At 40.0% G+C, this 15,485-nt stretch overlaps 1 protein-coding gene across 1 annotated transcript; it reads left to right on the plus strand.

Moving 5' to 3' along the window:
* Nucleotides 1-7: 7 nt before the first annotated feature.
* On the plus strand, nt 8-6,717 carry h6pd (hexose-6-phosphate dehydrogenase (glucose 1-dehydrogenase)). Its single transcript, XM_071368189.1, has 5 exons — nt 8-75; nt 2,277-2,952; nt 3,904-4,021; nt 4,137-4,406; nt 4,804-6,717. Exons 2-5 carry the CDS (start codon nt 2,302-2,304, stop codon nt 6,150-6,152), a joined length of 2,388 nt encoding a protein of 795 aa, XP_071224290.1. The 5' UTR covers nt 8-75; nt 2,277-2,301; the 3' UTR covers nt 6,153-6,717.
* The last annotated feature ends 8,768 nt before the right edge of the window (nt 6,718-15,485 follow it).

Consider the following 15,485-nt stretch of genomic DNA (forward strand, 5'->3'; position numbering starts at 1 on the left):
TGCTCTAGGAAGTGTCTTTTGACATAAATATCGATGGATGCGATCTTTCATCGAACTCGACTGTCGAGGGAGAAGGTAAACTTAATTTCCATAGAATGTATATCTTTTTTGTATTTTTTAAAAATGTTTAGACTAGGTTAGTTTGAATAGTTCGAGTGAGATGGATTAGCTTATTATTTTTTATGTTCAGACTAGGTTAGTTTGAATAGTTTGAGTGAGATGAATTAGTTTATAATTTTTTATGTTCAGACTAGGTTAGTTTGAATAGTTTGAGTGAGATGAATTAGTTTATAATTTTTTATGTTCAGACTAGGTTAGTTTGAATAGTTTGAGTGAGATGGATTAGCTATACAAAATTAATTTATTGTGATTGTAAATGGCCTGAAACGCTGTTGTTGGGTAACATTGTATCCATCTACTGCATGGCTGAAGTCAGACAGCTAGCAGGTGTAACTGTCAGACCTATTGTATGGGCATAGATTGTGATGGCAGGGCCATAGGTGAGAGAACACTATTCATGACAAATACATCATATTTTAGCCAGGGTTATTTAGTCTCTTTTTGTATTTCAGTCAGAAATGAATAGTAGGAGAAAATAGTATCCAAAAGCTAGCTATTATTGCTTATTTTTCAAGGTTTAACATATCATTTGGATGTAAATGTGATAAACACACTAGGCAGAAGGTGGATGTTAAACCATTTGGTTCTGTTTTTTAGTTGAGTGAAGGCTTCAAGGCTCAATACATTTGCACTGGGTGGGTTATGAATTTCTACAAAGTTCCACATTTATTGAGTGTAGGCTACTGTATAATTTCAGGATGGTACATTTTTGACTTTCCAATATCCAGCCTTTCAGATCATGTGGAGGACTGTGTTGCAATTCTCTAATGTCCTCAGAGGCAGACTGGGTTAACAATGTGAGCACTGTTGTTATTCATCAGGCTGCTATGGGCTATCTAGTTTTCCCCTCACAATAGAACTTTTGAGAAGTTATAAATTCAATGGTTTGTTAGTTCTGCACTTATCATGAGTTAATACTTAATCGTTACTCAAAATATGTATTTTTAGTATTTTGTACACTATTTACTGGGACTGAGTTGATCCCTCATAGTCATAAGTGAGTCGTTCTGTATGAAAATGGGACAACTATATATCCATGTAATTTTTTATTTTCCTGAAAGGTCAAAGGCATTTTCTCAGGGGGATCTGGATTTAGACATGTGGGATAGGTATCTCAAATTATTATTGAGATGGTTCCTATATCTTTGCCACTAGCCTAACTTACAATGTGTATACAGTACAGAGCAAGTCTTTATGTCACTGTCAATGAAATCATTATACAATGTGTGGTCTTAAGTGTGGTAAAGGAGGTTTTGGTTACCCAAAGTTTCAGGAACTTAATGCCATGGATATTTGTTCACACTGAATGACCCGGCCTATGTTCATCCTTACTCCTCTTTTTTATTGGTCAACGTCCTGCAGTCAGAGCTGTGATCTGGGTTGTTTGGATAGGACCACTCCTTAATCTTGACTTACTGTCAGCTAAAAATGTAAATGTTTTAATAAGATTCCATCCATTCCAATAGTATTTGATTCCCAGAAGAATTCAGCGGCATTGACTTTTGTTGTTTGCTGTGTAAACTTCAATACTAAACTATGATTTCAGACGTTACAGTAAAGTTACGCAAGCTGTTTACGGTAGATGCCTCGTCTGTTTATCTTGTAAATGTTGACTTAGCCATACTCTTTTCAATGGGCTCAGTCTAGAAACCATTGTCTCTCTCTGCAATTTGAGCAGTCCGGTTGTCTCTAACTTTCCACCCCAAAACGTAGGCCTCGGGGTTCAACCACTTGAATACAATCAATGTGAAGAACATTTACCACAGGATTGACATGTTATCTACTGACAGAGTAGTTCCCTCACTTTGACACAAAAAATAAATACTTTTACCTATAGATGAACCTATGACAGAGACATGTAAGAAGATTATGTTGGGGGGTGATGTTGTAGTTCATGGAATAACTAAGAGCTGACACTTTGCACCCACAAACCAAATATGCCACATTATTAAAAGTAGGCTAGGCTGCCTCACAGAATTCCTGCTTGCATTGGCGGAAAACCAATCCACGACTGTAATCAATGTGTGTTTTAAGTGGGTAATTCAGCCACTGTGATTATGGGTTAATAACGTGGAAATACTTAGCAATCCTCAACCGGTCTGTAAATCCCCTTTTTGAAGTTCTCTGATTCTTCTTGCTCTGTCTCTCTCCTGTAGGAGCTGATCTGTGTTGGACCAGAGAATGTGGAAGGTTGTGTGGGCAGCACTGCTGCTTCTGGCCACCGTGTGTGTCCAGAGAGGCTATGCCAAGGAGGCCAAGGGAGCACAGAGCCTAGGGCACGTGTCAGTGGTCATAGTGGGAGGTACAGGTGACTTGGCTAAGAAGTACCTGTGGCAGGGCTTCTTCCAGCTGTACGCTAACCAGGTCAGTAGCGGCTACAGCTTCTCCTTTTATGGCGGAGGCCTGTCGCCCAACGATAAGGCCACGCCGATCCTGTTTGAAGTGCTGAAGGGAGTGGTCTGTCCTCGGGAGTTGTCTGTGGAGCGCTGTGCCCTGGTGAAGGAGCAGTTCCTGAGGCTGGCTGAGTATCGTCAGCTGAATACTTCAGAGGACTACCAGGCCCTGAGCAAACACCTGACAGAGCAGCTGAGGCAGGAGGGCATAGTGGAGGCAGGCAGGCTGTTCTACCTGTCAGTGCCAGCCTTCGCTTATGCGGACATTGCAGAGAAGATCAACAACAGCTGCAGGCCGACCGACGGGGCGTGGTTGAGGGTGGTGCTGGAGAAGCCATTTGGCCATGATTTCAGTAGCGCCCAACTCCTGTCCACTCAACTGGGTGCCTCCCTCAAAGACAACGAGATGTACAGGATCGACCACTATTTAGGGAAGCAGGTGATGTAGGCCTCTTGATCAGTCCATACATAGTAGGTTACACTTTAACACAATACTTCACATTTGAAGCAGGTCTTTGGTTTAATTAAGCTGACCCTCCTGAAATCGTGCACTAGAATTACTTTAACATTTTTTTCAATGTTGACATGACTTATTTTATTGATTTCCCACCGTTTTATAAGTCAGAAGACAGCCTGAGCTTCCTAGGACTATGTAAACATCTTCTGGGGGGTGGTCCTTAGAAAAACATTTATCTAGCTTGACTGCTTCACGGCACACACATATGGCAAAGCAATCGCTGAATTTGTCTCGAGGAGGTGGATCTAAATACATAACTTTCATGGCTATACACTTCCTTAAACCTAAAAGAAAAGAAGTCATTTGTGTGGAAGTCAAACATTTGTTTTACATCGGAGGCAGACACATAGCATATGCTCAGAACAACAAAATCGATCCCTTTACATAGCCCTTCTCCCTTTGTCTACAGGAGGAAAACACGCTGTTTAAATGGCCTAAATGTTGATTTAGACAGTCCAAAATCTGTTAAATTTGTGAACATCACTAATGTCATGATATGTTTGGTAAAGTAATAAAGAAGGTGAAATATTTTGAGTAGATAGTTAGAAACAGATTCTAACTTTATACTGTATGGACATTATAAAATATGAAAAGGCTCCATTGAGATAATTTTGTATTTTTATCATATTATATTTGTAAATGTTTTATTATACTTATATTGCCTACTAGATCATATGGGTGTAAAAGTATTTTTTTTCTCAGACATAAATAAACAATTAGAGGTGAAAGCCAAAGGTCATAGGGGGGGACACTACTACATTGATACAATTCTGCCCTTTTGCAAGATTGATGACTAAAACCTTAGCGAAGCAGTGCAAAACGACTGTCAACTCAACTGGTTTTTATTCTATTGTTTGTTTTTATACTCAAAAGGTTGTCTCTAAGATTTTGCCATTCAGAAGGGAGAACAGCAAGCATCTGGATCTTATCTGGAACAAGCACCACATTGAGAGAGTTGAGATTGTACTTAAGGAGACCCTGGATGCCAAAGGTACTGTATAGTTAAAGCAAGTGTATTAACCCCCTCTATAAAATATGTGATGGGGATAGTAACATCACCTGTCAGGGAGTTTTGGATTGTTTGATTTATTCTCTCTTTGTCACAGGTCGCATCCCCTTCTATGAACAGTATGGCGTGATCAGGGACGTGATACAGAACCACCTGACTGAGGTCATGACCCTTCTGACCATGGAGCTCCCATCCAACCTGAGCAACACTAAGGAGGTCCTCAAGAACAAGCTGAAGATCTTCAGTGCCTTGCAGCACCTGGACAGGAACTGTGCTGCCATTGGTCAGTACCAGGCCTACAATGCAGAGGTACAGGAAGAACTGAGCAAAACAAAGGAGTACTTCAGCCTCACCCCCACCTTCGCTGGTAAGTGTCATGAGAACGTTTGTCTGTAGGAGTTCTTCTCTTCAGCCTGTGCATTAAAGGCTTATTAAAGGAGAAATGTTTTGTCATATAGTAATAACATATGATTAGGGCCATGTGTTTCGGGCAATCATGTCACATGATCTGGTTGTTAACCTTTTATTTAAAGCTTTTTCATCAAACTATCCCCCTTTCTTTTTATGTCAGATGTTCCAGCACCATCCTCAGCCAAATGCTTAAATTTTTGGTGTAATTCTGATTTCTTAAAACGGCTTAAAATGAAGGTTAAAGTCTCAGTCATGTGACATGATAGTCCAAAACACAGGGCCCTACATGTGATACATAGATAATAAAAAAATTAAAAAAAAAATATGTGATTAAACTGCTTTTTCTATTTCAGGTATAATGGTGCACATTGACCTAGCCCAGTACGAGGGCGTGCCAGTCATTCTGACCTCAGGGAAGATGCTGGATGAGCGCGTAGGCTACGCTCGCATTCTGTTCAAGAATGACATCTTCTGTATCCAGAGCCACAGCAGCGTCCACTGCAAGCCCAAGCAGATTGTGTTCTACTTTGGCCACGGCACTCTGCAGTACCCAGCCATTCTCGTGAGTAAGAACCTGTTCAAGCCAGACTTGATGGACACTGAGTGGAAGGAGGTAACAGAACACAAAGATGTCAGTGTATTAGGTTTGCCCATCTCAGACTACTACGTGCTGACGCCAACGGTGGAGAGGGAGGCTTACGCAGAACTCATTTTGCACATCTTCCAAGGCCGGAAGGACAGCTTTATCAGTGCTGAGAACCTGCTGGCCTCCTGGAGTTTCTGGACACCTCTCCTGCAGAGCCTGGCCGACACCTTCCCCCGCCTGTATCCCGGGGGAGCGGACAATGGCAACATGCTGGATTTCAAACTGTTGGGACGGGAGGTGACCTTCGCCAATGAGGCAGTGGTCATGGTCACCCAGGACCACATGGGCGGGTCTGGGACGGAGAGCTTCCAGGTGATGCAGGGGAAGTACCGCAGCGCTGACATGGTGTCTGCCTGGCCCGAGGAGCTCATCGTGCGGCTGGCCGCAGACCTCCAGGTCGCAGCGGAGAACGCAGTAAGGGAGGGCGGACGCTTCCACCTTGCCCTCTCCGGGGGCTCCAGTCCCCTAGCTCTGTTTCAGAGGCTGGCCCATCACCACTACTCCTTCCCCTGGAGGGACACCCACGTGTGGATGGTGGACGAGCGATGCGTGCCTCTCACAGGGTTGGACTCCAACTTCCGCACCCTGCACGACCACCTGCTCCAACACGTGAAGATGTCCTACTTCAACATCCACCCCATGCCGGTGCAGATGAACCAGCGGCTGTGTGTGGAGGAGGATAGTGGAGCGCTGCTCTATGAGAGCGACATCACCCAGTTGGTTAATGCTTCCAGCTTCCACTTTGTACTGCTGGGAGTGGGCTACGACGGCCACACTGCCTCTCTGTTCCCAGGCAGCAAACTAGACGCACGTGGGAACAGTCTAGTAGCCTTCACCGAGAGCCCAGCCAAGCCTCACCAGCGTATGAGCCTCACCCTCAAGGCTATCAACCAGGCCCAGAAAGTGGGTGTGCTGGTGATGGGTAAGAGCAAACATGAGCTGGTCACTCAGCTCAGCCGAGTCAAGGACAACCCAAAAAATTGGCCCATCACTGGGATCCGGCCGACCAGTGGCAGGCTAGTATGGTACATAGACTATGATGCTCTTTTAGGATAGGGGATACTGTAGCAATGAAATTATGTACATTTAAATTGATTAAATTAATGATTTGCTGTAGTTTTACTCTTTTGCTGTATTTTGACCAAGAATGTAAAGTAATGATAAAGTTCTGTTGATTCCGTGCACCTTACTTAAAGTTGAAGGTAGATGTGGTATATATTTTCTTTTTCAATATACAAGATGTAGGGTTAATGTGGTGTGTGTGTGATGCACGCATGTATTTTAAAGAAGTATGATTTTTTTATCTCAGGAAAGCAAAGTGGATATGGAAGTTTGTTATTCAGATAATGAATAATTATTAAAAGACTAACTATATTTTATATAGTTGTTAAAACAGTATATTTTCTCATAAAGCTACCTGTTCTCCACTGAACCAGCATAGAATAGGATTGTTAAAAGGGGATTTTGAACTGTGAAAGGCCAATAATTTAGGTAAAAATGAATGGTCAACAGATAATGTAGGCTATAGCCATGTATTATTGTATTTGTGCCTCAATGACAAATTAAATCAAACTGCATAATGTAATGTACTATCCAGTACATTAAATTACCACAAAGCACATTCTGATCCATTGCTGCTTTTGTTTTAATCAGTGCTCGTGAATTCAAAAAACTAAAATGATGATCAAATGTATTACTTGATATCTATGTAAAATGTCCACAGCCTTTGACCCTAATGGGTGCAATTTTCCCTATAAGCCAGCACAGTATTTCCTAATACTTCCTATTTTAATGTGAGAAAGTGAAATGGTGCTTGTATGTGGTTTTAGAAGTTGTGACGTTCCAAATGTAATACTTTTAAAATAGATTTAAAACAGGTTGATGAAGGTTGGTCGAACCGTTTCACTACGTTTACCTTAATTAAGGTCTGGATTCAATCCGTATCGCGGAAGCTCCACGTATACATTTAAGGTAATTTCCGATTGAGCTGACATATGTAGCATTCACCGTGAATGCAGTCTCAGTGATCCCGGGAACTTTGCCTTTTTATAATTTCTATTGAGTTATAATGCAGATCTTCTGCGATACGGATGGAATCCAGCCCTAATTATACAAAGAGGTGTATGTTTAATATACTTATGGTGCTTGTGAAAAGGATTCGATTAGGTTTCAATTTGATGTTTGTAGATACAAGGTTCTATCTGACATTTTGGTAAAAAAATTGTTAAGTCACATATAATTGATCTTTAGATGGTTCTTCATGTGCCTGTGAAGTTCGATTTTTGAAAACGTTACAGTACCAGTCAGAAGTTTGGACACACCTACACACCAGGGTTTGTCTTTATTTGTACTATTTTCTACATTGTACAATAATAGTGAAGACTTCAAAACTATGAAATAACACATATGGAATCATGTTGTCACCAAGAAAGTATTAAACAAAGCTTCTTCAAAGTAGCCAGCCACCCTTTGCCTTGATGACAGCTTTGCACACTCTTGGTATTCTCTCAACCATCTTCATGAGGTGGAATGCATTTCAGTTAACAGGTGTGCCTTGTTAAAAGTTAATTTGTGGAATTTCTTTCCTTAATGTGTTTGAGCCAATCAGTTGTGTTGTGACAAGGTAGGGGTGGTATACAGAAGATAGCCCTATTTGGTAAAAGTCCATATTATGGCAAGAATAGCTCAAATAAGCAAAGAGAAACGACAGTCCATCATTACTTTCAGACATGAAAGTCAGTCATTCCGGAAAATGTCAAGAACTTTGAAAGTTTCTTGAACTGCAGTCGCAAAAACCATCAAGTGCTATGATGAAACTGGCTCCCATGAGGACCACCACAGGAAAGGAAGACCCAGAGTTACCTCTGCTGCAGAGGATAAGTTCATTAGAGTTACCAGCCTCAGAAATTGCAGCCCAAATAAATGCTTCACAGAGTTCAAGTAACAAACACATCTCAACATCAACTGTTCAGAGTATACTGCATGAATCAGGCCTTCATGGTCAAATTGCTGCAAAAAAAACACTGCTAAAGGACACCAATAATAAGAAGAGACTTGTTTGGGCCAAGAAACATGAGCAATGGACATTAGACCGGTGGAAATCTGTCCTTTGGTCTCATCAATCTTAATTTGAGATTTTTGGTTCCAACCGCGGTGTCTTTGTGAGACGCAGAGTAGGTGCACGGATGATCTCTGCATGTGTGGTTCCCACCGTGAAGCATGGAGGAGGAGGTGTGATGGTGTGAGGGTGTTTTGCTGGTGACACTGTCAGTGATTTATTTAGAATTCAAGCCACACTTAACCAGCATGGCTACCACAGCATTCTGCAGCAATACGCCATCCAATCTTGATTGCTCTTAGTGAGACTATCATTTGCTTTTCAACAGGACACTGAGACAAAACACATCTCTGGGCTGTGTAAAGGCTATTTGACCAAGAAGGAGAGTGATGGAGTGCTGCATCAAATGACCTGGCCTCCACAATCACCCGACCTCAACCCAATTGAGATGGTTTGTGAGTTGGACCGCAGACTGAAGGAAAAGCAGCCAACAAGTGCTCAGCATATGTGGGAACTCCTTCAAGACTGTTGAAAAGGCATTCCAGGTGAAGCTGATGGAGAGAATGCCAAGACTCTGCAAGCTGTCATCAAGGCAAAGGGTGGCTACTTTGAAGAATCTAAAATATATTTTGATTTGTTTAACACTTTTTTGTTTGGTTACGACATGATTCCATATGTGTTATTTTATAGTTTTGATGTCTTCACTAGTATGTAGAAAATAGTAAAAATAAAGAAAAACCCTTGAATGACTAGGTGTGTCCACACTTTTGACTGGTACTGTATATATAAGTTCTATCTGCATAAACCCATTTGAACTTGGCGCTGTAAGGTTCTTTCTGCAATCCAATCACAAACCTGAACAAATACAGACAGACCAATCAGAACATGTCTTTGACATTTCCCTCTAAGTATGGTCTAGCCAGCAATAATGGCACGGCAGCAAAAAACAAACCTGTCAGTAATCATAAAGTAAGTCATTTATCTAATCATAATACATGTCGTAATGTATTTGGTGATGTGTTCTGAGTCTATCATTTACGTATTCAAATAGCTACAGTTAGAACCTTATAGTCCCATTGTCTCGAAATGTTATAGCACTTAATCATTCTCAATGTTGTAAGTTAGTCGTCACCAACCGGTCAATCGCTTTCTCCAAACGGATCTCCAAGGCATTCCTAGTTGACCACTAAACACTTCTGTGAGGTGCTGCGTATAATTTTTGTCTGACAAGTATTTTTCGTTGCTCATACAGGAGTAATCATTTGTTGAAAAAAATATATCTTATCAGGGGGTACTGCAGCATCCTCAGCACCCGTACTTCCCGTGGCTATGTATAGACCTACCACTGGCCAATCAGATAGCTCAGATCACCATGTCTGCACAGCTTCCTCAAGCCTAGACTGTAAAAAGAAGCCTTGAATGCACAGCAAAGTTGATAGTGAGATTTCAAAAACTATGACTAGAGAGAGACTCAACGAATACACCAAAAAGCTTCTGATTTTATAAGTAATGTTTAAGTTGTTATTCAGCACTGTCAACACTTTGTTCAACACTTTTGTAAGCCATATAATGTGCATTCTCCCTAGTTCCACTCACGCTACAACAGCACTGCAGCTGAAATGAATGAGTAGCAAAGTGTTTCGATAAACATCCGTTGTTATTATTAGCGGCTTGTCTTTTTTAATATCGAGAAATATTTCACTTTCTCTGGACAATGTCATAGGAGTAACAACATGAATTGGTGCATGAGGCAGAAATAATGAAGTGCTACTTGAGTTTCGCCATCAGCTGGAAGGCTGTCTCTCCTTTTCTCAGCGGAGGGAGGGAGAGTAGAGGGATGGTTGGTCAGGTGAGGCAGCCTACCCGCTGCTCCATCCCACCCCTCAGACTGACCATCAGTCCAGTAAAAAAAGCTAATTATTATGCTCCATCATCTGTGCCTCACAAGTAATACAACAAATGATCTATTACTAGTGTGATCATATACTGTTTTTTCAATATCATTTCAAAATGGTCTGAGAAGAACAACATTGGCAGGGCAATTCAAGCATAGCCAATATGCTGTGATAATGTATTAGGCCTATAGCCTACTGCACAAACATCATTGCTGCATAACTTTTTTTAATTGGTTAATGTTGATCTCGGCTTGCATTTTGACTCAGAAAGTGATCTTGACTCAGAAAAGGTTGGTGACCACTGTTGTAAGTGAAAGTGTGGTTTGTTCCGTATCACTTTGAGGTTCAAAAAGGCTATGAATGAAGGATTCGCTAATGTTATTTTTTACATCTGGGGACCGAACACCACTTTTCTACATATTGTACACAAATGGAATTAATGTAACACGTAGTCACTATTTAAACACAAGGAAATAAACTACAGTTTTCACAGCCATTTCTGCACAGATTCTTTATTTTTAACTGTGTGATTTCTAACTAAGGAATATTTTAGCATAAATGTTGGGTGCTTGAAAAATCTATAAGCCCCTTCATAGTTAATTCGATACTCACAGTCAGATTAATTTCATGCTTATAAACAGATATGAACACCAATTGCTTTCGTAGTATACCAAATTAAGGAAAGGGGATATTTAAAGTCACTACATACTACACCAGTCACCATACTGTGCAACGGTATTGCTTGCTAGTGATATCCTAGAAACAGCATCAATTATGGAAGGATGGCTCTGTGGAGCATGTATCTAATTGCAGCCAACCGTTTCTAGCCTGTCTATCTATGGGTAACAGGATTTACATTTTATGCTCGATCCGTTCAGTTTTCCACCACAAAACGACAGAAAATGGCCAAAAATAGTAGAACCAGCTCACCTGCTTTTAAGTAAAGAGTAAAACCAGCTCACCTGCTTTTAAGTAAAGAGTAGAACCAGTTCACCTGCTTTTAAGTAAAGAGTAGAACCAGCTCAACTGCTTTTAAGTAGAGTAGAACCAGCTCACCTGCTTTTAAGTAAAGAGTACAACCAGCTCACCTGCTTTTAAGTAAAGAGTAGAACCAGCTCACCTGCTTTTAAGTAAAGAGTAGAACCAGCTCAACTGCTTTTAAGTAAAGAGTAGAACCAGCTCAACTGCTTTTAAGTAAAGAGTAGAACCAGCTCAACTGCTTTTAAGTAAAGAGTAGAACCAGTTTACCTGCTTTTAAGTAAAGAGTAGAACCAGTTCACCTGCTTTTAAGTAAAGAGTAGAACCAGCTCACCTGCTTTTAAGTAAAGAGTACAACCAGCTCACCTGCTTTTAAGTAAAGAGTAAAACCAGCTCAACTGCTTTTAAGTAAAGAGTAGAACCAGTTCACCTGCTTTTAAGTAAAGAGTAGAACCAGTTCACCTGCTTTTAAGTAAAGAGTAGAACCAGTTCACCTGCTTTTAAGTAAAGAGTAGAACCAGTTCACCTGCTTTTAAGTAAAGAGTAGAACCAGCTCACCTGCTTTTAAGTAAAGAGTAGAACCAGCTCAACTGCTTTTAAGTAAAGAGTAGAACCAGCTCAACTGCTTTTAAGTAAAGAGTAGAACCAGTTCACCTGCTTTTAAGTAAAGAGTAGAACCAGTTAACCTGCTTTTAAGTAAAGAGTAGAACCAGTTCACCTGCTTTTAAGTAAAGAGTACAACCAGCTCACCTGCTTTTAAGTAAAGAGTACAACCAGCTCACCTGCTTTTAAGTAAAGAGTAGAACCAGTTCACCTGCTTTTAAGTAAAGAGTAGAACCAGTTCACCTGCTTTTAAGTAAAGAGTAGAACCAGCTCAACTGCTTTTAAGTAAAGAGTACAACCAGCTCACCTGCTTTTAAGTAAAGAGTAGAACCAGCTCACCTGCTTTTAAGTAAAGAGTAGAACCAGCTCAACTGCTTTTAAGTAAAGAGTAGAACCAGTTCACCTGCTTTTAAGTAAAGAGTAGAACCAGCTCAACTGCTTTTAAGTAAAGAGTACAACCAGCTCACCTGCTTTTAAGTAAAGAGTAGAACCAGCTCACCTGCTTTTAAGTAAAGAGTAGAACCAGCTCAACTGCTTTTAAGTAAAGAGTAGAACCAGTTCACCTGCTTTTAAGTAAAGAGTAGAACCAGTTCACCTGCTTTTAAGTAAAGAGTAGAACCAGCTCAACTGCTTTTAAGTAAAGAGTACAATCAGCTCACCTGCTTTTAAGTAAAGAGTAGAACCAGCTCACCTGCTTTTAAGTAAAGAGTAGAACCAGCTCAACTGCTTTTAAGTAAAGAGTAGAACCAGTTCACCTGCTTTTAAGTAAAGAGTAGAACCAGCTCAACTGCTTTTAAGTAAAGAGTACAACCAGCTCACCTGCTTTTAAGTAAAGAGTAGAACCAGCTCACCTGCTTTTAAGTAAAGAGTAGAACCAGTTCACCTGCTTTTAAGTAAAGAGTAGAACCAGCTCACCTGCTTTTAAGTAAAGAGTAAAACCAGTTCACCTGCTTTTAAGTAAAGAGTAGAACCAGCTCAACTGCTTTTAAGTAAAGAGTAGAACCAGTTCACCTGCTTTTAAGTAAAGAGTAGAACCAGCTCAACTGCTTTTAAGTAAAGAGTAGAACCAGTTCACCTGCTTTTAAGTAAAGAGTAGAACCAGTTCACCTGCTTTTAAGTAAAGAGTAGAACCAGCTCACCTGCTTTTAAGTAAAGAGTACAACCAGCTCACCTGCTTTTAAGTAAAGAGTACAACCAGTTCACCTGCTTTTAAGTAAAGAGTAGAACCAGTTCACCTGCTTTTAAGTAAAGAGTAGAACCAGTTCACCTGCTTTTAAGTAAAGAGTAGAACCAGCTCACCTGCTTTTAAGTAAAGAGTACAACCAGCTCACCTGCTTTTAAGTAAAGAGTACAACCAGCTCACCTGCTTTTAAGTAAAGAGTACAACCAGTTCACCTGCTTTTAAGTAAAGAGTAGAACCAGTTCACCTGCTTTTAAGTAAAGAGTAGAACCAGTTCAACTGCTTTTAAGTAAAGAGTAGAACCAGTTCACCTGCTTTTAAGTAAAGAGTACAACCAGCTCACCTGCTTTTAAGTAAAGAGTAGAACCAGTTCACCTGCTTTTAAGTAAAGAGTAGAACCAGTTCACCTGCTTTTAAGTAAAGAGTACAACCAGCTCACCTGCTTTTAAGTAAAGAGTACAACCAGCTCACCTGCTTTTAAGGAAAGAGTACAACCAGCTCACCTGCTTTTAAGTAAAGAGTAGAACCAGCTCACCTGCTTTTAAGTAAAGAGTAGAACCAGCTCACCTGCTTTTAAGTAAAGAGTAGAACCAGCTCAACTGCTTTTAAGTAAAGAGTAGAACCAGTTCACCTGCTTTTAAGTAAAGAGTAGAACCAGTTCACCTGCTTTTAAGTAAAGAGTAGAACCAGTTCACCTGCTTTTAAGTAAAGAGTAGAACCAGTTCACCTGCTTTTAAGTAAAGAGTACAACCAGCTCACCTGCTTTTAAGTACAACCAGCTCACCTGCTTTTAAGTAAAGAGTACAACCAGCTCACCTGCTTTTAAGTAAAGAGTAGAACCAGTTCACCTGCTTTTAAGTAAAGAGTAGAACCAGCTCACCTGCTTTTAAGTAAAGAGTACAACCAGCTCACCTGCTTTTAAGTAAAGAGTACAACCAGCTCACCTGCTTTTAAGTAAAGAGTAGAACCAGTTCACCTGCTTTTAAGTAAAGAGTAGAACCAGCTCACCTGCTTTTAAGTAAAGAGTAGAACCAGCTCACCTGCTTTTAAGTAAAGAGTACAACCAGCTCACCTGCTTTTAAGTAAAGAGTACAACCAGCTCACCTGCTTTTAAGGAAAGAGTACAACCAGCTCACCTGCTTTTAAGTAAAGAGTAGAACCAGCTCAACTGCTTTTAAGTAAAGAGTACAACCAGCTCACCTGCTTTTATACTATCATTTGACTGTTAGATGTTCAATGTTTCTTTTGAAAATAATATTTAAAAAGGAATGGTTTCACCATATTAAAACGAGAGTTCAGTTCAATTAACAGGGTTTCCCTTAAAATGTGGGACAGATGTAAATGATTCACTAATCACATGAAATAAATAATACTCTTCAGAAATGACTTTGTCAAAGCAACAAAATAAATAGTGCTTTACATTGATGGTGTAATCTGGAGACATTTGGGGGTGAAAATCTTCCTAGAAGTGTTAGAACATGTCAAAATGCTGAATTTTGGCATTTTAGCAAGCCTTTATTCAAATTAAGAATCTGATTTATTGAATTCTCAATGTGGTCTATATTAAAGGGCTTTCATTTAATATCAAAGGCTTTTAAAATTCAATATTGGTGCACAATTTCTACTTAAAATATCAAAGGGAATCAAAAGGCATTATTTTCATGGAAAGACCCACATCATTTAAATGTACATTTAGATTGTTGCAACGAATGCAATGACCCAATCTGATTGAACTATGCGGAGGGTCGGAATGACCAAAGCTTGTCTCTACTGCCATCTCTCTTTCATCATAATCAAATCAACTTATTATGAACTTGGCTAAAATTAAATTAAACATTGCTTTTGCCAAAAGCCAAACAATTGTGAGGAGCACACCTCATTAAAACTATAAGAAATAGCTATCAAAAATATGTTTACAAAGCAGGATGTAGCCATGAAGGATAAGACAATGAAGGCAGTCAGATTGTTCAGAAGAGGCTGCTGGCAATATCGAGAGGATTTAGGCCTGAGGGATTTATACTCTCAATCAGAAACTTGAAAATGGTACACACTGCATGTTTGACTTCAAATTAAAAGCTTTTAGTTGTAAATTTGAATTTACTTACCTGGTTAACACATACAATTGAGGGATGAGAAGTAGTGCCACAAAGATTGCATTAATTATCTGACTGCAAATAAAAGGTTTCTAAGACTAGAATTAGATTCATGTTCATTTAGAATAAGTTACTAATAGAAAACATGTAATCAATAGTACAAAGAAAAGTGAAAGAATCACCATCAGATCATTCTTCACAACACAAGAAGCCACCAACTAGTTATTGTTCATTATCATCATAGAAATGAGACCCGGACCCAATCTGTGAATAGACCTTAACACCTCCAATACTTACAATTGATGTGCTAATGCGTAATGTAGCATTGTGCCCATTCATTTTGAATAAACTCTGCCAAAGAAGTGAGAGGTGATAGGCCTTGATGACACATCCTTCCCAGTTCTAACTTCTGTGAAAATGATCATCCAACCAGGCTTTTCATCATACTCTGGTGTGCGTCCATGTGAATGAAACTGTATAACATTTATTCTAGTCACCCTTCACATTGTTGGAAAGAGAGACACTAAAGAATGTGCACATATGTTTGATGCATTATAGCCTACTCTATTTCGAGACGCCTAT

The sequence above is a fragment of the Salvelinus alpinus genome, chromosome 2 (assembly GCF_045679555.1).
Source record: "Salvelinus alpinus chromosome 2, SLU_Salpinus.1, whole genome shotgun sequence".
Classification (NCBI taxonomy): domain Eukaryota; kingdom Metazoa; phylum Chordata; class Actinopteri; order Salmoniformes; family Salmonidae; genus Salvelinus; species Salvelinus alpinus.